General features: G+C 43.2%; 1 protein-coding gene across 1 annotated transcript in view; it reads right to left on the bottom strand.

The window, feature by feature from the left end:
• Positions 1–27,500, bottom strand: part of efna2a (ephrin-A2a) — an 87,088-nt gene that overhangs the window by 10,297 nt on the left and 49,291 nt on the right. The window contains exon 2 of the mRNA XM_080783922.1: positions 2,840–3,132. Coding sequence (XP_080640048.1) covers positions 2,840–3,132 — 293 coding nt within the window. The remainder of the gene's footprint in view (positions 1–2,839; positions 3,133–27,500) is intronic.

The raw sequence follows: 27,500 nt of genomic DNA on the forward strand, positions 1-27,500 counted from the left end.
CTGCCACCCGCCCACATACAGTAGGACAACATTAGCACCAGAAAGGTAAGACAATGACAGTCAAGTGTTTGAAAGTCAATGTTGCGTATATGCATACGCACGCTGTAGAACGAGTGGGAAAGGACATGTAAGACATTTGCTTGTTTTAAATAATTTCTTTTGAATGATTTCATCAATGTTATTGACAAAAAGCATACATGACTATATATTTGTACATTATCTGTAAAAAGGACAAAACTCCAAGCTTGAGAGCTTATTTCCATTATAGTCCTTTGAGTGCAAATGTGTGTAAACTGAGTGCCATGTGTGTGTGTAGGAGTAATATAAGACAGACAGGCAGGCAGTCTGGCCTGGCGGAGACAATGGACTATATCTTGCGCCACCCCTTAAACCTTATCCCTAAATTAGTTCAAATAGCTGATCTACAAGCTCACAATGTGTACATGTAGATCGGCTTTTGATTTTCAAAATAGTAAAAAAATGGAAAATAAGTTTAGGGATAAGGCCATAAGGGTGGCGCAAGATAGGGCCCATGACTCCTTATTTCCCATACAGCTATTGAATAGGTGCAAAGTTAAAATAAAATGAATCCTTCCGTTTGTCTGTCTCTCTGTCGTCAGTCTATAAATGGGTATTCCTCATTGTCATGTGCAAGGACTGCACAGAGCTGATGTTCCCACTTCCCAGACAGGGACTGACAACGATGGTCCTTCAATATCTGTTAACTCTGTCACTCAATTAAGACTCTCAGTCTGTCCTCATCCATTCTAATCCTTTTCTCCTCAGTAAATTGGCTGAAATTACCCGTGGCATTGTCCATTGGAATACGTAGGGGCGGAGGAAGCTTGATTTCTCACTTCAAATTTAAGCTTCTTACGGTATAGGGCTAAGCTTTTTGTCACAGGACTGGTGAAGATGATTTTTTATGTTTGCTCCAAATTTGTAAACTCTGCTCATTCTCATCCTTTTTTGTCCTCTGGGGGTTGGCCAATTGATCTGAAATGTTACATGTCCAATTGTCCATTGACCATTAGGCATATATGCAGGGACTGACTAAGCCGATTTGGAACTTTTCCCAAGTCTAAGCGGTTCACCGTACAAGCATTTTTGCCATGGGCTAATGAAGCTCTTGTCGTGTTCATGGTTCCATAGTCTCTAGTCATGCCTTGGTTTTCTTGGTTGTTGCTGGCTGGTTCAGTTGTTTTGGTGACGGTCGGAAGGGGACATTTATACAGTTAGGTAGCCGTTCTCATAGATTTGTCTCCTCTGTAGGTTGGCCAATCGATTATAAATTGCATATACAGGGACTGAAGAAGATGAAATGTTGTCAAATTTAAACTGATTTTATTTAAAAAATATATATATATTTTGCCACAGGCTATGGAAGTAGTGTAGTCACTGTCATAGTCCCAAGTCTGCACATAGTTAGGGTGTGCGCGCATCCCAGGGTATGGTACCATATTAGTGTCAATCCTTTTTTGCCTTGGTATCATTCACCTGCAATTTAATTAGCATACTTCTGTGATTAACTTACCCAGCACCATCTAAAGTGCCTTGATGTAATACGTCTCACCCATCAGGAACCACCAAGTACATTAAAACTAAGGTCAAATAGAACTTCTGAATAATATTCTAAGTGTGCTGAAGATCTTTTTATTTTTTAATTTAAAGCTGTTGAGATAATCTGTCTCGGGGGGAAAGGCCTGTCTGTAGTACTAATATATCACTTGTTGAAGTGAGGAGAAACATCAATATGGCTAATATAAAAATGATTACAAACTACGCCTGCCTGGTGACATTTTCAACACTTTGCTGAGCACACCACTTAAAATCTAGACAGAGTTAGAGAGAGATGGATAGAGTAATAAAGACAATGGCAGAAAGAGAGGGGGAGGGAGGGAGGGAGAGAGTGAGAGAGAGAGAGAGAGAGAGATGGAAGGTATTGGTGTGTACTGTGTACGAAGGGATGGGCGATTGTATTTGTGTGCGTTCTCAATCAAGTTTTCTTGATTGCATATTTAAATATCGTTTGCACCTGCATATTGAGCAGGGGCGGACACACAAACAAAGCCACACGCAAAGGCACAAATGCACAAAAGCACCCACGCACGCACGCGCACACACACACACACACACACACACACACACACACACACACACACACACACACACACACACACACACACACACACACACACACACACACACACACACACACACACACACACACACACACACACACACACACACACACAAACGCATGCTACACACATGTGGAGCTTATCTGTCCAGCATATGGATGCATTAATTTAGTGTAAAGTTGAGTGTAAAAATGGCTCCATTTATACTCTTATTCTCCACTATATAGTCGAAGCATAGTGATATATTACAGTACGATCTTTACTATTATGCAACAGGAATATATGTTTATAACTAAATAAAATGTTTAAGGTCTAAATCTTATATAAATCCATGCTGCACCAAGCCTATAATGATGTATTTTGTCTTCCTTTCATCTTTTTAAACTTTAAACTGACCAGATTAATTACTTTCAGTAAAAAGGACAGTGAGCCCCTGTAGGTCTACATAAGGTCTGCTGAAAGAGCATGCAGCCTGCACACTGCCTAGCCTCGGTATACCCAAGCTTTTATTTTCCTTTGCTTTCGGCTGCCTGCGTGTTATGGACTGTCTTTAATGCAATTTAAAAAGTGAATTAGCTGTGGAAGAAAATAGTCTCTAATTGTGCATAACATAATTAATTCATTCAACAAACAATACGAGTAGGCTATGAGTTACTCTATATTCTTTATAAAGAAACAATATTCCACACTTTACTTACAGATGTAGTAGTACTCGTGTCCGGGCCTGAACTCAAAGCCCAGGGAGAAAGGAGTGAAGAGCTGAAACTTCTCGGAGAAGCGCAGGGCCCCGTCGGGGCCCGTCGGACGGTTGCACTCCCAGCGCTTGAAGCCGCGCATCCTGTGCTGGCAGGAGGTGTAGCCCTCTTGATTCACCATGAAGAGAATGTAGCGCTCCATGCGCCCGTGGGACGGGGGACCCTCGTAGAAGGGACAGTAGATGTCCAGGTAGTCATTGATGCTCACCGCCACCCTGTACTCCCCGTGCCAGAAACTGAAAGACAAAAACAAGCCACACTTTTATATTGTTTCTATGTTTGCGGCTTACGATAGAGGTCCTGACCTGATCTCTTGCATTTTGAGTAATTGGTGTGTCCCCAGCGTTGTTTCCCACTCAGCTTTGCCCGACAGATGTGATGTAAAACAAGAGCATTTGCCCGAGAGCCAAAACCTTGTTTTGGTGCATGCAAGATGGCTGCACCCTCTTCTGTACTAAGCACAGTGTCTATAGGTTTATTTTTAACGTGCGCCGTCAAAGGCATGCCCTCTTTCGGGGTGCTTGGTTTTGAAGCCACATTCTGAGATTACACTACAATATAGCACTGATTGTATTACCTCCTTAAACTGCCAACAGGTCAATTCTTACCATCCATATTTTGTTGCATTGATCATTCTCTAGACTAAAAATACTCCTAACAATCACAACAGTACTGGATTGGTTTCAGGGAGGCACCTCAGGAAGGATCTGTACATACCTCAGAGGACATACAAACTATTCATCAGCTATAGAATATGTAAATGACACTGCCCCGAAATAAATCCAATAATTCACAGCAACATAGTGTCAATGCTCTTATCGCTCATTTAGAGAATTTGAGACAAAATTAATTGTTTCTATAATGACAAATAAACGATAAACAAAGCCGGTTGTACGGCAATCTCAGCGTCTCCTATACCTCACCACTTGGGGTTTGGGATGGAGCTTTCTTAAAGCCATTCATCATTTCCACCGCCTCAGCTTGGCAGTAATTGATTGCCGGCGATAAAGTCATTTTGGTCTAAGCACCTTGGTTAGTGGAGTATTTAGCTTCAGGACGAATTATCCCTTTCGCGGTGGGCCCTGTCTCTCTCCCAGCGGGTGAATCAGGAAGTGAGTTAGATATGAAATGAGCGACTTCATGCTCCGGCGCCCTATCAGAGCTAGTTTCGCGCGTTCTAACGGGATCCTCGAACAGATCATTTAGAGGCATTGATCCACCTGGGAGCTCCTCTCCGGCTCTCTCTGCTCCCAATCACCTCTGATTAACAACTAAGGAGGAGTGGTGGGGAGGTGGAGAGAGGCAGGAGAGAGCAAGAGAAATAGAGAAAGGAGTGGGGGTGGGGTTCACAGAATAAAAAGACAAAAGGAATTAAAGAAGTTGTCGAGAATGAAGGAGAGAGGATAAGACGCAAAGTGAAAGGGGGAAAGAGAGGAGGGATTGCATATAATGAGAAGATAAATGCATTAAGAATAGGACGGGGGGAGAGAGGGCCTGTGGAACAAAACGAGAAAGAGAGAATACAGAGTGTGAGAAGCGAGAAGAGTGTGAGATATGCACAGAATGGGAATAAGAGGACAAAAATAAAATGAGAGAGAGAGAGAGAAAAAAAAATAAAGGGTTGAGAAGTGTTGGTGCCATCTGGGAGAAGAGCAGATGGAGGTGGAGTTTTTCTGTCTTTCATCTCAATAGTTTTCCATCTGAGACAAACATGTATATTGATTCTTCAGCACTGTAACATTTCTAAACATTGTTAGATGAGCTAGTCGGAGCATTAAGTAACCACATCAACCCTAGCATCCCTATTCTGGGCATTTAGGCAATCATTCAGCTACACAATGTGTCACAATGCAGCGCAACATGGCATGACATTTTCGGCAAATAGATTTGTGTGTAGAGGGAATAGCTAGGGGATTGGGACATGGATAGAGCCCTGGGGGACACCAGTCAACAAATGTTCAAGTGGTTAAAGGTGTGTGTGTGTGTGTGTGTGTGTGTGTGTGTGTGTGTGTGTGTGTGTGTGTGTGTGTGTGTGTGTGTGTGTGTGCGTGTGCGTGTGCGTGCAAGGATAGATGTGTAAAGTAGGTCTCTGACTGAGGATGCTTAATCTACGACAGGACCAGTTTGCCAAGACACATGAGGTCCTATTAGGGAAACCTGAACGCTGCTCAGGTAGGCCTATCTCTGTCTACATTCTTAATATGCCTGGGTGTGAGGGAATTCTGTGTGTATGTGTGTGTTTGTGTGTTAACACATCCCTTGTGTGTTTTTTAAAGGTGTGTGTGTGTGTGTGTGTGTGTGTGCAAAAGATTTGAACACAACCCTTGTGTGGTTTATAAGGTAAATATTTGTTTGTGTGTGCGTGTGCATGCGCCTGTGCGTGCGTGTGTGTGCTTGTGTGATCGTGAATGTATGTGTGAGTGTACAACTGTACATGTGCGCTCCCGTCTGTGCGCCTGTGTCTGTATGCGCTCAATCCTCCATTTTCTCCGAATGTGTGTCATTTAGAATTAAACCCACCGTCTCCACTGACCCAGAAAGACACAAGAAAGCACTTAGACTCATGCCTTTGTTGCACAGAGTTTGTATGTGTGTGTGTGAGTGTGTTTGTGTATGCATTTTGTGTAAATTAGTAGCTATCATAAGACACACCAACTTAATCCCTCTGAGGGAATTTGCATATTGCTGTTAAAATAGGTCACAGTAAACGCAGACAAACTTCAGAAAATCACAAAAGCCCCTTATTCTTTAAGCGTTTTTTTGTTTTATTTTTAAAAAGTATTAGGCCTATAGAAATTATTTTGGGTCATATTGTAGCTATTAACTATTTTTGCTATAAGCTACGATATGTTGTATAAGGAAGTATATGGCTTAAGTGTGCAACACCTATAAAAGCATAACATTATATTCTGAACATGTTCTGGCAGGCTATGATCTGCTTTTAGAACCTCCTTTATTCCTGCTGTTTGATTTAACCTGCTGTGGTGTTTACCACAGCAGGACAATTCAAACAGTGTCAAGTAAAGATTAGAGTAAATTGACTTGCAAATAGTGTGCTGTGATTATTTCAACTGCTACAATTTATTCTGTGCTAACTGGTAACTGGTACTGCCAACGACAGTAAGCAGGCTGTCTAAAACAGACCATGAAAAGGATTCGCAAATGCAGGGTATCAATGTGAATCTTTTATACGTTTGAAGTGTGATAACTTCAACGGTACATTTCTGTCTTTGTGCGATGTAATACAAGAAAAATGTGTTATATCACACTTCAGAATGATAAAATATCCATATTTATAACATGCATTAGAAAATCGTTTTTATGGTCTGTTTTAGGTAGCCTGCTTACTGTTGGTGGCATTTATGGTAGCACATAAGACATTGGTTTAGCAGTTAGCAGTGCACCATATCAAAAGTTTGAAATAAAATGAATATCTGATGAAATACTTAACTAATGCATTTTTCCATACAGTTCCAAATCCCCATATTGTGATAAGAATTAGGAACTTTATGGAAAATAACATACGTTCACAAATGTATGGTGAATGCATTTCATCAGATATATTTTTATTTCAAACTTTGGACGTGGTGGTGTACTACTACAAACAATTCTGGTGTCTCTACTGTCTGATCTGTTTTGGATTTCTTCGGCTGATGAAACTCGATTCACGAGATGGCAACAACTTTCTGCGTTCGTCAACACAAGGAAAAGTCTGAGCTCAATTTCAAATCGCCTCGAGGATTTACGGGGCAGCTCTGTATCTCTAGGTAATCTTTTGAGCTTTCCCTGAAATCTATACCTTTAGCCTCTGTTTAATTTTAATAAAACAAGTCAATATTATAAAACAGCATCTCGTTTTCCTCTGAATCCTCCAGGAGTGTCTCTCTAGTCTTTTCATCCACTTTTTTGTGGTGCCTCTCGTGGAAAGCATTTCTTTCTGTTGTCAATCCGTAAAACTATGAGATATGATCCGTGTTTTGTTCTCTCCGATGCCTCATAGATTCTATTCAGTGGTTCAAAAGGTATCTTTGAGTCTTATGTCTGTGAAGGTTAGTCAGATGCAGCCAGAGGGCTCGACACCCCCGCTCGCCAGCACTCGTCTCAGTGCAACAGGCTCACACACACAGTCAATTCCTCAGTGTTCATTTAACTCTGTAGACTAGTGTACAGATGTATTTTATTTTAATACATTTGTACAATCTCGGAGATAGAAATGTATAAATTAACACCGATCATTCTACTGTGTACTGACGCTTGGAACAATGGGAATAAGAATCTATGACATGGAAATTAAATGTAGGGAGAAGACAGAACAAGGATGAGCATCATTGAGAGTCATTGCGTCAATCTCTGTTTGATTATGTGCAGGTATGTATGTGTGTCTGTGTGTGTGTGTGTGTGTGTGTGTGTGTGTGTGTGTGTGTGTGTGTGTGTGTGTGTGTGTGTGTGTGTGTGTGTGTGTGTGTGTGTGTGTGTGTGTGTGTGTTTGTGTGTGTCTGTGTGTGTGTGTGTGTGTGTGTGTGTGTGTGTGTGTGTGTGTGTGTGTGTGTGTGTGTGTGTGTGTGTGTGTGTGTGTGTGTGCGCGCGTGTGCGTGTGTCAAGGCCAGGGAGCCACTACATTGAATTCTAAACTGAATCTCTATCCATGAATCTGATTAAAGGTTTCACACAGCACAATCCTGAGTGTTAAGTTAACTCTGAAAGTGTAAAAATTGACTCATAAACAGTCACGCCAGATCATCCAGTGAACATCAAAGAATCCTGCACTCCCTCCATCTCAATTGCTATTTCTCTCTCTCTCTCTCTCTCTCTCTCTCTCTCTCTAAGATCTCTTGCATTTTTTCTCCCAGCTTTCACAAACTCCTGCTTTATCTTCTGTCTGTCATTCTCCTTTCTTTCAGCCCCCCATTGTCTCACACCTCTCAATACCTTCTCTCTCTTTGGGCTTCACTGGGTCTTCTCACTTTCTCTTCCTTATTCCCTTTTCCTGCTGTTCTCACTCGCTATCCGTGTCTCTTTCTCCCTTGTCTGTCTGGCTCTCTCTGAGCTTTCTGTGGCTAGGCGTCTCAACCTTTCTCTCTTTCTGTCTCCCTCAGTCTTCATGGTTTGCAGCCGTCTCTTTGACACCATTAATGTCCCTCATATTGTCCAGGGGACATTCTAGGAGGACGATACCTTTATGATGGGCTCAGCCCACCCCCCGAAAAACACGTCCAGTCTGCAAGGAACGTACGCTACACCACAATTTCTATTAAAAAACAATAATACTAATACTAATACTAATACTAATACTAATAGTTGTTGTTGTTGTCTCCACCAGGCCGAAGGCATGGGGAGAGACTGAGTATGTTTTGCACTCCGTCCGGCGTCCGTGTGTGAGTCTGTCTGTGTGTGTGTCTGTCCGTCTGTTACTAGCTAATCTCTACTCCCACACACTCCCTGGATGCCAACGATGAACCTCTGCCCCAAGTTTTCCAGAACGGCCTGTTATAGCGCCACCAGGAGGCCGACTTTTGTAAAACACATATTTTGATATTACTCTAGATTGCAGCATGCAATTTATGTGAAATCTTTCACAGACTTTTCTACTAGGCTGAGGAATATATCCAACCCTTTTCACATTGGCCTGTTATAGCGTCACCAACAGGTGGATTTTTGCAAAACAGATTTTTGGAACAAAATGCCTCAAATCATCCAATTGCCATCCAAGGCGCAACAAGAAATGGCACCCTTTTCACATTGGCCTATTATAGTGCCACCAGGAGGCCACAACCTCACCTGCCCTGGTGGAGACCTGTGCCCCGAGGGGCACTTTATTTTGTTCGAAAATGGCATGCTGTTTGCATCACTTTGCAAACGGCTCTATGCAAGGCAGCCATACTGGTATGAAATTGGGCATTACTTGCTTCTTACTTCCTTAACTGGTGATACTAACTAGAACTCAAGTCTAGTGGCAAACCCCCCCCCCCCAAAAAACATGTGGCCTGTAGAATGATGTTACCATAGGTGCGCATCGCTGTTTGATGGCGTTGCGTAGAGTGGGCCTAATGGTCAAAAGAGGTGGCTGAAATGTGCCTGAATCTTGGGGTTTTATATTAACTGTACAATACAGACAAGTGATGAAGTGCTGGTCAGCCCGTGATGAGCTGACCCACACAGCCACGTAACGTTGCCTCTCTGATTCTGGTAGTGGGATTATAGGCCTACTAAAATAGTGTTCCATTCTGGTCAAACAGAGTCAGGGTCCTGATATTGCACATGTTGGCTGACATCATTCATTGGCAACACCTGTGAAGGAAGTAAGAAGAAAAACCTGAGGCAAAAAATAATGACCAGAACATTCCACTCTCTGGAACCGTTTTCCATCGTCAGGCAATGCATACAATACAGATGCCAAATCAGGCCGTCCCTCCAATTTGTGCACCTGGGCAAGAAGCAAACAGTACAAAATAAAATAATGATATTTATTCTTTAGGGGAGCTGAGATGAAATGTACGGGAGCTCAACGATAAGGGTCAACACCTGTCCAGTCTTTGCGTAAATCCTCCCGTTAGCGATCATGCTTTGTGAGCTTGTAGATCTGCTATTTTTGTTGTTTGACCAAGTATAAATCAGACTTTAGTATTCTTTCACCTATATCCCTCTGCCCCCGTCCTTTCGTTCTACTGTATCATTGAATATTTAATATAACCCCCTCCTCCTCCTCCCCTTTCTCTCAGTGTGATCTTGCATTCTCAGGCTGTCGCCTCAGACTCCCGCGTGGTCGCTCCTGGCGCTCATTTACACAGTAAAATCCTCAGTGTTCATTTATCCATTTGTAGCGTACACAAACGTAAAGGAATGGACCTGTACCGCTCTCTGGAGTGAAATTAACACAGGGTTCGTTTCACTACGTGTGTGTGTGTGTGTGTGTGTGTGTGTGTGTGTGTGTGTGTGTGTGTGTGTGTGCTTTTGTGGGGCAAAGCAAACACGCCGCCCACAGAGGCCCCTGCAGACACTGGTGCCGTGTGCTAACGCGATTAGTGCAGAAAATGCATTGAAACAAAGAAGGTGTTTAAAAAGTGTAGAATGTAGATTATCTCATGTTGTATAAATGTAACACCATGAGTCAAATAAGAATGCACTGTCTGCAACGTCCTGGGTGTTCATTTCAGTCTGAGAGCTCAATAAAATACTCAGGATTTCACTGTGTGGTTGGAACCTCTAAAAACACACCCAAACATACTGCAAATGTGCACGCACAATCATTTAAAACTTCAATTAATAAAGTCTTTATTATTTTGCAGTGTACACAAACGTGTGTGTGTGTGTGTGTGTGTGTGTGTGTGTGTGTGTGTGTGTGTGTGTGTGTGTGTGTGTGTGTGCGTGTGTGTGTGTGTGTGTGTGTGTGTGCATGTGTGTTTTTGTGCATGCGTGCATGCATGCATGCGTGACACACACTTTAAGCAGAGTTGTTTTGACGAGTGGCGGATGTGTCAGTGTGAATAATGTGGCCCATAGATCATGGAGGTGACATTCAGCTCTTCTAACTGCTTATTATGTATTCCATCCAGACGGGCAACACGGCCTCCCGCGGATTATCTACTGCCAATGTCAATTCAACCAACACTGTACTACACACCGCTATAGGCATGCCTGTACACACGGACACATGTTTCTGTGTAGATGTTACATACTGAACTAGCAAGCAAATACTTTATGCACATACACAAACACACACGCACACGCAAGCTTTCATGCACACACACACACTGTACATGCACACTAAAGCTGTGAAAAAACCTTAACAAGAACCTAATCTTAGTGGCAGCTACTGTAAGAGAATCTAAAAAAAATCACCCCCACACGCGCGCACGCGCGCACGCACGCACGCACGCACGCACGCACGCACGCACGCACGCACGCACGCACACACACACACACACACACACACACACACACACACACACACACACACCACGCAGAATGACAAGACACCCAGACAGAATGCCAACGCTGAATGATGGGCAGACTTAGTCAGTCAAGACAGACAAGACAAGACAAGAGGATCAGGCATGCACGTAGACACGCAGGCGAGCACGCAGGCGGTACGCGCATGCATGCATCCATGCACGCACACACACACACACACAGGCACGCGCACAGAGCCATCTGACAAGTTGACATGCTGACAGGCAGAGTGGATATGCCTACTCTATCAGTCTCCATGTTTTCGGAGGGGGACATTCACTAAGACGCTGCAGAGACTTTGGCAGAACAGGCAGTACAAACAGCCGAGGAGTGCTATCTGTATTGACAAGGTCTGGCCCTGAGCGAAGCAGAGGCGATGGATGGCCGCGGTCCAGACACACCAATATGAATCTATCAGGCTAGTCAAGGGGAGGAACTGTGGGAAAAAACACCACAGGTCTTTCTGTCCGTAGCCTGACGAAGTATTCAATGTCTGCAGTGTCAGATAGTCAGTGTATGAGGAGACAGGGGCAAAACCAGCTTGGGCTTTCTCCACTGACGCCCATGGGTCTCTGACATTTTACCATGCAATTTTAATGGCTTGTCTTGGTCTCACAGTGAATACTTCTCCACCACAGCTGGCATGCAGACACTGCCTTCAGTCAATTACGCTGACGGTAAAATTGGACGTGTGACATATCTGCAGGAAAGCACTGTGCTGCGACTGAGGAGGAAGTCAGAGCTTTTCTCAGCGGTGTGTTATTGCAGTGCACCAAATTAGGAACAAATGTTGTTCCTAATTTGCCTTTTGTTTTAGTTGATTAAGGAATTAATGGGAGAAAACTTGCCTGACCTCCTTAATTACAACTGATCTAAGAGCTTACTGTCATCACCTTAGGCTAATGCTTGACCGACAGACTGATTAACCATTTAACTTGTTCCCCGCCGATGTTTAATGTCCCAAAAAGCCACAGCTTGACACACATATATAGACCACCATTCATAAGGGTTAGGGTATATATAGACCACCGCATATATAGACCACCATTCATAAGAGCCTTTAACTTTTCATTTTTTGTGGCTTTCGCCTTTTTATGGAGGGACAGACAGTAGGCTGACAGGAAATGGGGAGAGACATGCAGTGAAGACCGTCGCCATTGGGAGTCGAACCCGCGGCACACTGTCAGACTAGATTGCCAGCCAAGGTGCCTGGACCGCTGAGCCACGGCCCAGGCCAAGAGCCTTTACTTTAATAGCTACCAGCTGATCTTATGAAGTAATAATCAATCGTTTCTGGGGCACTCTCTAAAGACTTTCGTTTTCGTCAGAAGCGCTAAAACGGCATCGCGAGGTCGCAGGGATTTTTTACTGAGCTCCGAAAACATGGATGTTTTGTATGATCATCTCAATCTGAGTTTCAATTCTGAGAAAAACGCTGCTAAAGATCGTCGCTAAAGATAGTCTGGACGGAAGGAAAATATTGAATGACGTCACTACACGAGCCAAGAAATGGTAAATATAATATTTGCGATGCTGGATGGCATTATAACATTAAGGGTGCGTCCGATCACGTCTGTGACTATTCATTTAATCCATCCAAACACGCCCTCAGCAGAGATTAAGTTAAGTGCCTGCCTGAGTGACATACTGAAAAACTGCCAGGTTGAGTGTGAGACCGAAAGATTGATCGTCTAAAATGGTGACAGAAAGGCTGAGTGATGGACGGCCTAACTCAGTGACTGACGGGCTGTTTTGCTGACCAACCGGCTGACTGACTGCCGAATGATGCGATAGCGGTTTGACAAAATGAACAAGTGCCCAGTGCCCACCTTACTGACTACCTGACTGACTCACTGACCAAGTATGCAACTAAAGTATGCAACTAAATAACCGATTGTCTTACCGAATGACAATCTCAGCAAACAAGTAGCAATCTAACAAAATAATTGGTCTAAATGAGTGGTTCCCAAATGGCGTGCCAATACATACTGGTGTGCCGTGAGACAAGTACAGGTGTGCTTTTGGAGTCTATACAACTATATGACTATACCAAAAGTAATGAATTGTTGTTTAACTCACTGCATCAATACTTTGTTTGCACTCATTTCCCAAATACAGAGGCAAATTGAAATCTATACCCTAACAAACAACATTTTAATCACTTTCAACATGGTGTCCCTAATTTGGGCATGCCATTATATGCAAGAGGGTGGGAACTATACATGCATACTGTACATGCATACTGTATTATACATAGGTGTGCCTTGAGATTTTGACCTACCGACGTTTTGTGCCCTGAGCACAAAATGTTTGAAAACCAAACCAGCTCCCCAACCGACCGACCGACTGAGGGACATTCCGTCTGGTTAACTGACTCCCTATACTACTGTAGCATTCCATCCAGCCTCTGGGCAAAGATCCCCCTCTAATATGCATCGGTTGATGTAGATTGACGAGGAGAACTAATCCATGTGGTTTGGGTCAAAGCGTTGGAGCCTCTAGCGGGTTGGAAGAGGCAGAGGGCAGAGGCAGAAACTGGAGAGAGCTGCTGTATAGATTGCTTTGCAGCATCTCTAATGAGTAATTAAACACTTGAATGGAGTCCAATTAAGATACACACACTAGCATGTGTACGTACACACACACACACACACACACACACACACACACACACACACACACACACACAGACACGCACGCGCACACACACACACACACACACACACACACACACACACACACACACACACACACACACACACACACACACACACACACACACACACACACACACACACACACACACACACACACACAGGGGGAATGTGCCAATACACAAACATGTAAAAAAAGAAAGGTTCTGCACGTCCGTGCACAAGGCATGCATATGTCTGTCACTTATGTTATATTAAAAACAGAGTCAAAGGTATACACATGCAGTCACGCATACAAACAGACCCCGACCCCCCCCCCCCACCACCACCACCACACGCACGCACGCACGCACGCGCACACACACACACACACACACACACACACACACACACACACACACACACACACACACACACACACACACACACACACATGTCACGGCACATTAAACTGAGCCATATGTGCAGAATGTTCTGCGTGGTTCTGGTTCTAGATGGAGTGAAGGTCAATACTGGCTGACATCTCCTAACCTCCACCCCTCCTTACAACCACCCTCCTCTTTATCTTCTTCTGTCTGTCTCTGCCCTTCCCTCCCTTCCCTCCCTTCCATCCTTCCATCCTTCCATCCTTCCATCCTTCCTTCCTTCCTTCCTTCCTTCCATCCTTCCATCCTTCCTTCCTTCCTTCCTTCCTTCCTTCCTCCCTTCCTTCCTTACTCCCTTCCTTCCTTCTTTCCTTCGCTAAGCTTAATTCCAATACAGCAGGACGCTTTTTGCAAAACACATTTTTTGGCTAGTACTCCTAGAGATTTAGTCCGAACATCACGCAAATCGGCACACATTGTTTATTTATCACGAATGTACTAAACACTATATGACATAGTATAAAATGCCATTCATTTATGAAAAAATGGAGATACAAGTTTTCTCACTGAGTGACATTTTACTCCTAGCACTCTCACTACACTCTCTCTCTCTCACACCTCACTGTTTCTATCTCTCTTTCTCACACTTGCACACTTGCGCGCACACACACACACACACACACACACACACACACACACACACACACACACACACACACACACACACACACACACACACACACACACACACACACACACACACACACACACACACACACACACACACACACACACACACACACACCTCATCATCATCATCATCACCATCTTAACCAGTGCTGTCACCTACCCATACCCCTACCATCTTCTATCTCTCTCTGTTTCTAATGCTCTCTCTCTCTCTCCCCTACTTAGTCGCTCTCTCTCCCATTATCTTCCTCGCCTGCGCTCGCATCTCCCCAAATTGTGCTCTACCAAATTTTCTCTCTCTCTCTCTCTCTCTCCCGCCATCTTCCCAGCTCTCTCTCTCCCTCTCTCTCTCCGTCTCTCCATCTGGTGAGTCTCTATGAGCATTAATCAGAGTGCTCGAGCACCATGACCAAAAACAACTCCTCAGAGATTTGCAGCCTCTCTCTGGGTGATTCTCTCTCACTTTCTCCATTTCTCTCACTCTCTTTGTGTCTCTCTCTCTCTTTCTGAAGGCATTATGTCAATGATACACACGGACACGCGCACATGCACACTTATTGACGTACACACAGATTCAGTACATACACACACAGGCACACAGACACAAATAAGCTACACACAAATCCATAAACATTAGTGAGCCTTGGTTACAACTTCAAAATGGCCCTAAGCTACTTTCGCTATAGTGATGGAACACTTTGTTCTTTCTCAGAGCTCTCCGTTCTGTAGATTTTCACACAGTGCGGTCAAAGTAAATTGCAAAATATAATGTCAACTTTCTTTCCTCTGCCGCTCTTCTCTGTTTGTTTCACGCTGTTTGTCTCCCTGAGGGCAAGATCAACACGTTGGGCTAATCACATAATGATTTTTGCGTTACCACTCTGGACGTCTGCGTCTCGCGGCAGATGCTGTTTCAGAATATTTCCTCTGTGAAATAATTGGGCAGTGGTTGACGTTTGCGATGGCCTTGGCATATGGCTAACACCATTGTGATACGCTGTTGGGGAGGAACTCGTACCTCGTTAATACGATCCATTGTCATCTCTGTACAGATTGTTATCCGCATCTCTACAGAGCTGCATCGTGGGCAGAGGCAGAGGTTGTACAGCAGAAGAATCCTGAGTGTTATTATAGTTGTTATTATTGTTAATGTTATAACTGTAACTGAATTATATTGTTGTGGGCTCCAGTAGCAATAGCCCACAACAATAACGTTGATGAACACCTCCACCCAGGTTCTGCTCAAGGTTTCTTCTTGTTAAAGAAGAGTTTTTCCTTGCTGCTGTCGCCGAATGAGTCATTGTTGGTTAAAACGGTCTCTGTTCTTTATGTAAAGTGTCTTGAGCCACAGAACTTTTGTACACTCTACAAGTTACAAATGGATGAATGCATGTGTGGCTCAGGCACATGCAGAGGACTGGGGGGAGCTCAGGCACATGCAGAGGACTGGGGGGAGCTCAGGCACATGCAGAGGACTGGGGGGAGCTGCACCTGCCTTTTTGCCACCGATGCCCAAAGGCCCCTTGTCAAAAGGCTTGCCCAACACCTGTGGCCCTTTTAAAGAATAACACTTGACAAATAATTTGGATACAATAATTATTCATAATTTTATACATAAACTGTTTCAACGTCAGTTTTTACTTGCTACATTGATGTGTTCCCTCCCAGCTCGTTATGCTTAATTGCCACTTAATTGTGTGATTCACTGATTGATATACTAACTCATCAGATACATCAGACTAGATTCGTCATGGGATCTATTGGAGTATAACCTTGACTTTTCCCCATATCAAATCCAGAGTTTTTGGCCAGTATCGGACCGATACTGATATTGATTAATGTATTACAGGAGATGTGCTAAGCTCCTTTAGTACAAGACTAACTGGTGGGTAGAGCAGACAGTGGCTCAGGGGTATAAAGGTGCTATATAAATACACCATTTACAAAGCAGTACCATCTAAATTACTAAAGTAAAATTATAGGATGTGATTTATTGTAAAAGAATCCTAAGGCCTCATTCACACAAACTAAACACCAATCAAGCAATGTTTGGTAGTTTTTTTGGGCCACCACAATGCTTTTCCAATGGGAGTCACATGGTTTGATCAAACATTTGCGTTTGATTGCTGATTGCTGATTGCTCCCCCCTCATCAAACAAAAATGTTTGGTCAAACCATGTGACTCCCATTGAAAAAAAATGTTCTTCACAAACGATCACTTGGCAGGACTTCATAATGTGGGTATGTCAATACCCACATTTTTTATTTATAATTTTTTGTAACATGGGTTTTAGGCCCTTCCACAGTTTTAACAAGATTATGCCACCTCTTGGGACCTCTTGTATAAACATTATTTGTGCCACACAGCATCACAAGCAGAGTGTCAAATTAACACCAGCTGCCAGCCAAGCCTTGTAAATGATCACTGTGGCTGGTTAGTTTGTCTATATACCACCAGCTCCAAAATAACACTTGGCAGGTGAAATAATTAAATTAGCATTCGATTTTTTTACACTCCATCGGCCACTGTGGCCTGTGGCTGACAAAGTGTGTTGGCTGAGCTGATATATAATAATGATATTGTCACATACTCCAATTGTGATTAACGAGATTAAATGCTAATTTATCGGCACATGATATCTGATGATCCACGGCCCTAGGGCTATGTGCTCCATATGGCCAGCTAATAACCCATGCATATGAAGTCTTATTTAATTCTGGTGAAACACTTTGTCACAGCTGGAGAGATCTTCTTCAACATCCAATTAGCAGCATTGGGACTGCAACAACGGAAAGCGTGTCTTCCCAGATTAAAAAAAATATATATATAGTGAGAAAATAGACTTTAATGATTTGACAGTTACTATAACAGAATGTCAGGCACTGCCTCCAGCGATGACAGTTTGCTTCCCAAATGTGTTTAATATACAGTTCCAATATTATAATCATGAAAAGGTTTATAAATGTTTATTATTGTAATGGATTGTATTGGAATGGACATTCCCTGTCATTTCGGCTGAAAGCAGTTAGCGTGTTGGGATTTGATGCTACTGTTTACTTTGCACCACAGCACCATGAGTGCTGTCGTTCATAGGCCCCCAGGCGGCCTTTCAGCGAGCAGGAGTTATGAGGCATGGCATGGGTTAAGGCTTTGAAAGGATGATGTGTGTTGGTGCTTCTCTCTTTGTAAGAAAGTGGCTTTTTTTCCCCTCTTAAACGAGAACACAGCTTTTCTCCACCGGTGGCCAAACCTTGACCCTAAAGTCCGATCTAGAAATAGGCATTCCACTGAGGGAGAAAGAGGAAAATGCACACACACACACACACTCTGCCTTCCAGCCTTAATTTAACCGCATACACATGGGCTGGCACAGTGCACGCGCCTATGTAGTGTGCATGTCTCACACACACATGTACACACACACACACACACACACACACACACACACACACACACACACGTCACACACACACACACACACACACACACACACACACACACACACACACACACACAGCACAAGTGTGACGGTGGGACAGAGCATGCATGCACTCCACATCCACGCATGCATTCATACATACACACAAGTGAGAACATGTGCATGTGCGCACACACATACTGTACACAAGAAAGGTTTTTCAGTTTTATGCTCAGGAAAAGCTAAATCAGACTGTAGTCTGCCGAGAACATGCACGCACACGCATGCACATACGTACACACACGCGCGCACACACACACACACACACACACACACACACACACACACCGTATAGACACACACGCCGTAGACACACATGCCGTAGACATACACGCCGTAGACACACACTCCATAGACACACACGCCGTAGACAGACACAGACCCAGACTGTTCCAGATGGCGTTTTTTCTTTGCTTTCTTTTTTGTTTCACCCAAACTGTGTCCTCAGAGACCAGCTCATGGGGAGGTAGAACTCTCTGATTGCACTTTAACCACAGCACACGTACAGCCACCCTTGCACACAAACTGTGTGTGTCTGTGTGTCTGTGCATGCACATGTATGTATTATTTTCATTTTAAATGTATTGTATCAGTACTTTTTCGTGTGCACTCATTCCCCAACTAATTCTATAGCCTAGAAATATCACATTTTAATTTGAGCCACTTTCAACCTATGCAAAGGAGATATTCGCACATGTTTCATGAACAAAGATCCCGCACACTGCTCTTGCTCAGCGGCATCAGTTTTTATTCAAATTGACAGACGTTTAGGTCCCACTGGGCACTGGACCTTCTTCAAGAGTGTCTTCCAGCAATAATACAACATCTTCTTATATACTGTACACCCCTTCATGTTCACAGGTGTGAACACGATACTAACAGGCTATTGTGCATGTTGGCTCGCTGGAAACACTCATGCTACACCAGTGGGTCTCAAAGTGTCCTTGAATGGGTTCCCAATGGCCCTGTGTGTAACTCTGAGAGTGTACGAATGGAACCGAATGGACCAGTTAACCCATTCTGACCTGAGATCAGATTCATACGAGGTTTCCACTGGACACACACTGGTCTGATTAACCCATTCTGACCTGAGATCAGATTAAAAAAATGTCAGTCGTTCTTCGATTTGTCAAAAAATAGCAGACCTACAAGCTCGTATCGCGCCACTCGGTGGCGCGATATGAGCTTGTAGATCTGCTATTTTTCAATAGGTAAAGCATAACATGATGCCAACACCAAAATGGGTGCCCGGTCAGAATGGGTTAAAATATGGGGGTCCTTGAACCACTGTACACTAAATGGAACAGAGCCTTATTTAGTACCATCGGTAACACCTAGTATATGAAGGAAGTCGGAAGAGGCCCGGAAGTAGGATGAGTTAACTTATTTCCAAAATGGCTGCTGTAAATTCACATTATTGAAAATAAAACAATTAAATTAAAAACTATTTAAAAAAACAACTAAGAAATGTGAACATCGGCTTTGCAGCTTTCATAAATAATTCCAAATGTGCATATAGTGTACATACAAAGTGTATCTAAAATGCACCACCTAGACGCGTCGTTTATTTATTTATTTATTCAACCTTTATTCAAATCTTCTACTTTTTTTTATATAGCACCTCTACAAGCTCTTGTGATGTGACGTTGTGAGCTACTAAATTTGGTATGAACTATGAATACAGGTGTGCCTTGAAATTTTGACTTGCCCATTGGTGTGCCTTGAGAAAAAAAACATTGGCTTAATGAATACTTGTTTTATTATGCAATCCTTATAGTTGTTAACTTGTATAACATGCAGTCATGCACAAATAAAATCTCCAAATACAACACCTGAAATATATGGACTGTGGAGGGAAATAAGAAATTTAAGTCTATTGCAAAATGCGATCACCTTAAAATGATGGGCAGTGTCACATTTGCTGATAAAATCATCTCCAATTATATTTTCTGGACCATGGAACCAGCAAGGGAATCCATGAAGTAATAAAATGTGATTAGTACAGCTGTGGGGATTTGCCTTGCCACTCAATACAATGACAGACAGGGTCACAAATATGTGCTAACAAGGTACAAAACCCTCCTTTGGCCAGTGGCGCTAAAAGTGAGTCCATGCTCCAAGGAAGTAGGCCTACTGTGGCTGGCCTGTCCATCAAGCTAATAATGGAAATGTGCTGTATGCTAATGGCAATGCTGTATATCTGTCAGTGTTGAAATGCATGGCAACACAGCCTCCCTCAAAAAGCTCTTTGCCATGACTACCCCATTGTTTTGAACCATCAGAAAGTACATTCTCACTGTCGGGAAATGTGACTCATACGGCAGTGTTTATATTTATTCTTTTTTATTTTATTGGCTTGTCAACTTAAAATGAGTGTTTTGAATGCATGCCGATACGGCCCCTTTCTAAATAACCTTGTAATATGGTTCTGGGAACAAAGCGGTAGGAAAATGTGATCTGTCCAACAGTACTTCCTCTCCTTCAGGAAGCCATACTACTACTAAGATGATGTGATTAGTGGATGGGTTTTCTTTGGCTTGGCCTAGCCCTTTATGTAGACTTAGATAGTAGACTTATAGGTTAGCATTGTTATTTTAGACAGACTTATAGCTTGTTACGTAGACAGCACTAGAATTGCATTTTATGTAGTCATACTCATAGCACTTTACACATGTACATATTGTATACTATATAATATAGTATAGTATGTATAGTTGACATAGATACTCCACTGTTACGTTCTTAGTTTATACATGATTCATGATAACTACTTTTGATATATGTGATGTATGCCATGCTTTTTGTTTTTGCTTAAATGCATGCCATGCTTTTGTTTTTGCTTAAATGTAAGTCGCTCTGGATCAAGAGCGTCTGCTAAATGCCTAAATTGTAAATTGTTCATGTCCAACTTAATGACAACATCATAAATGCATGGCCAAAAAAAAGTGCTTTGGGAAGCATGGTTCCAGGAAGTAAGGCCAGACTAAAGCTAATCTGAGTTCCCAGAAGTTTTATTTTTCACCACTCGGGGGGCGAAGACTAAAGCAGACTGCTTCTGGATGGATGAGAGGGTTTATGGCTCAATGGCTGTTGCTCTACAAATAGCAGCAGTCTGACCAGCCATGGCATCTGTGTTCACCAGAGATACATACAGAAAAACAAGCCATTGAAGAGGTCTGACTTTTTACTGAATTAATTTCATGCAACAGTACTGTTGCCCCACCCCCAAGAGGAATTGTTTGAAAATGAAAATTAAGAATTTTGTCTCCATTTCACGTACCTGCCAGATGCCATGCAGAATTGTTTGACAGCTAGCAGTTTGAGAACTGTGAGTTGCAACGTGCCTATTCAGGGCTATTTCACAATTTGTTAAATAACTATAATCAACAGATGCAGCACAAATGCAGGACAAGGGACTTTGGTAATAGCTATAGCAATATTGATCAAAAGCCATCCATTATCACAATGGACAGAAACTGCATGCAGACAAAAATTGTATAGTTAACTCCCAAAGAGGAAAATGATTAAAAAAAAGATTAAAAAAAGTGTGTAATTCCAGCTTTTAATTCACTCCGATGGGGCAGTAGATATTGAAATTTAAATTAAATAATCGAGAAGTGAATGGATTTTCGTTTAGCCTTAAAGATCCCCTCATCTCTAAGTTCTTCAAGTTTCTCCATTTAATTGAAAACCACTTCCTTCAATTCAATTAATTGGAAAAAGGCAATAGAGCCCTAATTTGGAACTAAGGGCCCGTAACAGTGGTCACCAGTGAGAGTAATGACATTCTGTTTAATGGGAAGGGGAACTACTCCACAAAGTGGGGTGGAGAGTTGTTTGCCTAAAATTCCCTTGCTGGAGCAAGCATTGATCCGCAGACGCTAACTTTGAAGGCTTGGTTCCTGCGACGACTAAATGGGGGCACAGGAAGGAGGAAAAAAAATCAAGATTTTACTTATAGAATGTTGGGCGGCGGGGTAAAGCTCCGCGCCTGAATAATTCACTTTACCCAAACTGTTGCTGCGGGCCCCATTCATATTTAATGCTGCCTTTTGATGTTGATTAATTAAGCACTGCTAGCGCTGCTGTTTCTCGGCTGGCATTGCTTCACATGCACACATGCACACGCGTACACACACATGCATGCACACACATGCATGCACACACACGCGTGCACCCACACGCGTGCACACACATGCGCGTGCACCCACACGCGTGCACCCACACGCGTGCACCCACACACAAAGAATACAACACACACACACGCATGCACGCACAAACACAGACTAACAAAAACACAACATACACGCACAATACACATATATTGTATATATTACTATTTCTCCTTGCCTCTATCCTTCCTCCTTTTCCGCGTCTCGATCCCTCAAAAGTCTAAACCTTAAAGGCTCAACATCTCACAAACCTCAAACGACACACAGAAACACACACACACACACACACACACACACACACACACACACACACACACACACACACACACACACACACACACACACACACACACACACACACACACACACACACACACACACACACACACACACACACACACACACACACACACACACACACACACACACACACACACACACACACACACACACACACAACCAAACCCCTAAACGCATGCACGCACGCGCAAACACAGCCCCATAACACCCCTAAGCCACCCAAAAAAGTGTTAAGATCCTTAAGTCTTAAAAGTATTTTCTTTTAAGGCAGTGAAGGGTGGGTGGGATGAAGGGCAGATGGAGAGGAGAAGAGAGGAAAAGAGAAAAAGAGAGTGAATGCCTCTTAGCACACACGCACACGGACACACATGTGTGTGTGTGTGTGTGTGTGTGTGTGTGTGTGTGTGTGTGTGTGTGTGTGTGTGTGTGTGTGTGTGTGCGCGCGCGCATATGACGGGGGGCGGCGGGTTGGGGTGAATTTATTGTTAGATTCTGCACTGTATGTTGCAGCTTGGGGATTGGGATGTTAATTGGAAAACATGTGTGCCAAAGCCAGTGATGGAGTCTACAATGTGTGTATGTGCATGAGCATACAGCATGTGAGGGTATGTTTATAGTACTGTGCACACGTACACAACTATTAGCACATGTGTGCACTGTGTATTGCATTAATATGCGTGCATGTGCATCCAGATTCCATTATGCATGTGTGCGCATCCATGTCTGGTTGTTGTATACGTGCCGTTATGCTTGCAATCCATATGTGTCACATCTGTGTCGATTTTCTGCACGCGCACATGTGAATGTACGGGGGATGGGGTGTGTGGTTTGGTGCTCGCGACTCACTAATGTGTGCAAGTGCCTGTGCACAAGAAGAAGTCTTTCATGTGTATTCAACCAATGAAAGCAAGTGAAACCAGCCACCCAACCAATGAGCACGCTGTGGTTTAAAAATAGAGTTTAGCTGACTGATTCCTTTCTTACACCATTCTTTCCAGCTATCTTTCCCCAAAAACTGTTCCCAGCAGCAATTAATTGCCAACAAGTTCTGGAAATTTTAATGCGCACATTTAATCTTGATCTGCTTAACTGTTAATATGCTTGGAATTCTTTTTTTAAGGGAGTACACAGGAATACTGTGCTTATTCAGCTCAGCATCACTGGTTGGGCTTTGCCTTTCTGAGCCTTGACTGAGCAGAAACAGAGGGCAGAGCGCTCAGTGCACTGAGTGCAGGGCGCCATGTCATAAAATGTTAAGATGCCGTCCTTGTGTCATTCTAGGTGACCACATAGAGGCATGAACGCACACACATAATACACAAATGTGTGCAGCTTGGCGCATGCTCATTGGGGCCTTAGAGAGATGGGAGAAGCAAGTGAGAGACTGACATTATTTTCCACTTTCTCTGACTGGCTTACACGCACAAGCACATACTTGTGTGCACGTGCGCGCGAGCACACACACACACACACACACACACACACACACACACACACACACACACACACACACACACACACACACACACACACACACACACGACAGAGCGATTTGATTTGCTCCTAATGATGAAGAGTCTCTGTGTGTGAGAAAGGCCGAAGCGAGTGGGAGACTATAAATACCTGGCCAAAAAGCCCCCCTGTCATGTTCCATTGATCTGAGCATGATGGCAAAATCCCTGTTACAAAGCTCACCACTGCAAACCAATATGGAGATGGAGTTGGGGAGAGGAGAGGAGAAGGTGGCAGAGGAACTATACAAAGACAGATGGAATGAGAAAAAAGTTAAGAAAGAAAGAAAGAAAGAAAGAACGAACGAACGAACGGAAGGAAGGAAGGAAGGAAGGAAGGAAGGAAGGAAGGAAGGAAGGAAGGAAGGAAGGAAGGAAGGAAGAAAGGAAGGAATGAAGGAAGGAAGGAAAGGGGGGAAAAGGGTAATATTCGAGGGGACAAAGTTGAGAAAAAATTGAGGAAAAGTTGAATAAAATAAAATAAAAGAACATATCGAAAGTTACATTCAATATGTTATTTTCTGCATTATGTAACCATCTACAAAAGTAGATGTAGCCATCTGTAACCTACGGCTTTTGACTTTGGCGTTTGCCCAAAGAAATGACATCACACTGTACTGGCCACATTTATCATGGCCGATAATTTGTCCCACTAGAGCGCGTAGGAAATCAAAAGACAGAGAACAGGCCAATGCATATGCACGGAAAAATCATTTTTCACAATCTATAAGGGACAGCACCTGCAGTGGTGCTCACACACAGCATGCATTCCCTCATGGAGACAGTTCAGGAAACCATTCTTCATGTTGGAGGCAGACATGCGCGGCCCCAGTCTCGTCTCTGTCAGATGTCTTGTGTCTGGCTGTGTCGGTTATTTTTGTGCCTATTATTTCTAAGTGCCCTTCACTACTTGTGATGCTTGGCAAAAGGAGTCAAAGGGGGGCTGACAAGCAGACGCTGAGATACGCTGAGAAAACAGGTACAGATTTATCAAACAGGTGCTGCCCCCGTGACAAAACATTAAATGATGTACTTGTAACGGGGAGCCATGGTATACAATATAGCACCGCACAAAACAGTGCATGCAGTGCAGAATAGTAAACAGTATCCCTTCCAAGGACATATAGGCCCCTGTCTTATGAAAAATATATCACAGAGCCTACAGATCAAGTGAGCAAGAAGTTATAGAATATAGTTCAGAGACACTGTATATTTTGGGCAATCAAATGTTTTCTGCAATATGGACCAACATGTTTAAAACATGTGTGCATTATGGGCTACGGAATTATTGTTAAAGCATTAAATCTAATTGGTCAATCTTCACTCACGTTATCGATAACTGTAGCCATTTTTCAACCAGTCTTTTCTAAAGAAATCAAGTTTCGCAAGTGCTATAACATTTAAATTCATTCCTCCATTCAGTCCCACTGTACAGTACTGTACATTACTTATTATTATAGTTTCCATCAACTGCTTGTTTTTTTGTCTTTTCTTAACTTTTTTCCCCTCCCAAATTTAGTCTTTGCCAATTCCCCTCATACTGTATCTGTATGGTCCCTGTCATTGCCAACCCCTACTGTTTGGTCTGTGGAGGGTGTAGACAACCACATGTCTCTTTTGATACACATGGAGTCACCAGATGCTTCTTTTCAACCTGACAGTGAGGAGTTTCAGCGGGAGGGCGTAAGTAGCATGTGTGAAGGTGAAGGAACATGCTATCCCTCCCAGCTCCGCTCCCTGCATGCCGAGACGGAGGCGCCCAACCTGGTAAACTCGCTGGTGCATCGACGGAGATCGCCCTCCCCTGCTGGCTTCCCAACCCGTGAACGTGGCAAATTGTGTTCGCTGCTGCGCCCGGCCGAGCCAGACTCTCCATGGAGGAATGGTACCCAAGTGTCCATGATGGTGGGCAGAAACTTCACTCAGGCACCCCTCCCACCGTAGAATAAGTCTGTTCCGAAAATGAACAAATGATCCCTGCGGTTTAGTACTATAGACGAATAACAGTTTAAGTCCAAATTTTATTCTGACCCCTCCACGAAAAGGCCTAGTTGGCCTGACGCCTTATCCATCATTTATACATTATGGATAATTAGTGTGGACTTAAACTGTTATTCGTCTAGTACTCGGTAACACTAATGTTACTGCCGCCAAATTAGTTAAATCTTCGCTAGAAACAGACTGTATCAAATAAGAGTGACTGACTATCGTAAATGATACAAACCACCCCTCTGACAATATCGCAGAGATCGTTTGTTTATTTTTGGATGCTTTTATGAGACGCTTTTAAGAAACCCAATGTTATTCTCCATATAGAAAAATAGGGATGAAGGAGTGACGTCAGGACTTCTGTCCTCTATAGACAGGAAGCTGTAGGCTGGGATGGCTTCCAGACAGAATCGAAACATTGCATTTTTGTGGTCCACTGAGCTCACTATCCTGTGTTAATGGGATACTGTATAGAAACATATATCAGGACCATAAGTAATGGCTGTGCCTAAAGGAATATCCAGAGTAATTGTACTTGATTTGTAAACTGTAGAAAGAACATAAATTTTCATTTTCCCCTGGCAACACGCCCGGTTTATGCAAACATATCAGAATCACTATTCTGATTGTAATTCTCATTTGTGAGTATAATTCCACAATATTAGTGTGAAATGCTCAGTGTTAATTTATGCATTTAACACACACAATGGCCCAGTGCATGGGGCAACAGGAATGGGACAGAGTAGAGAATTATACTTGGTTGCGCGTCGTCTTATTGTGCAGAGAAAATAGCTGATCTACAAGCTTACAACAGCGCTGAGACAGCTTGTAGATCAGTTATTTCCGGTGCACAAGACGGCGTGCATTTGAGTATAAAATGTAGCTTTTAGCGTAGGTTCAATAAGGAAGATCTTAACCAACGCATTCATTCGGCCATCATTATCTGTTCTCAAATCCTAGCAATCTGCAGCAGCCAATCGGGTAATTCGACTCCGCCTTTAAATATCTCTGCCTCTGACACCTCTCCATTCTCCTTTCAGTCTGCAACAAGCAACCCACCTCCATCCCCGACACCACCTTTCCATCTAGTGTTGAGAAGGAAGGAGGGTCATCTGCTCAGCTGCCACCACCAGCGTCTAGACTCCAATGCTCCAATGGGGGGTTCTCCCTATTAAAAGCTAATCTTATTCAATAAATGCATTTGGAGTCTAATCCCCAAAATAATGCTCGGCCATAATTTTGCCTTTGCCATTTTGCTAAACTGCTGCCAAAATCTTTCCAATAAACATTTGCTATTCCATATTGGTGTGTTCTCTCCTTTATTGAACCACCCTGGATGGTGCCATGTGAGGACCGGACAGAAATAAGGCCATGATTTCAAAATCCTTTCGACACACAGCTACAGTACGGTAGAAGAGCAACCCGAAACTTTTTACAGTGGGGGAAGGGTTGTCGAGAGTCACAAAAAATACATTTAAATGCTCTTAATGGAGT

The sequence above is a fragment of the Protomyctophum bolini genome, assembly GCF_963924005.1.
Source record: "Protomyctophum bolini genome assembly, chromosome: 15".
Classification (NCBI taxonomy): domain Eukaryota; kingdom Metazoa; phylum Chordata; class Actinopteri; order Myctophiformes; family Myctophidae; genus Protomyctophum; species Protomyctophum bolini.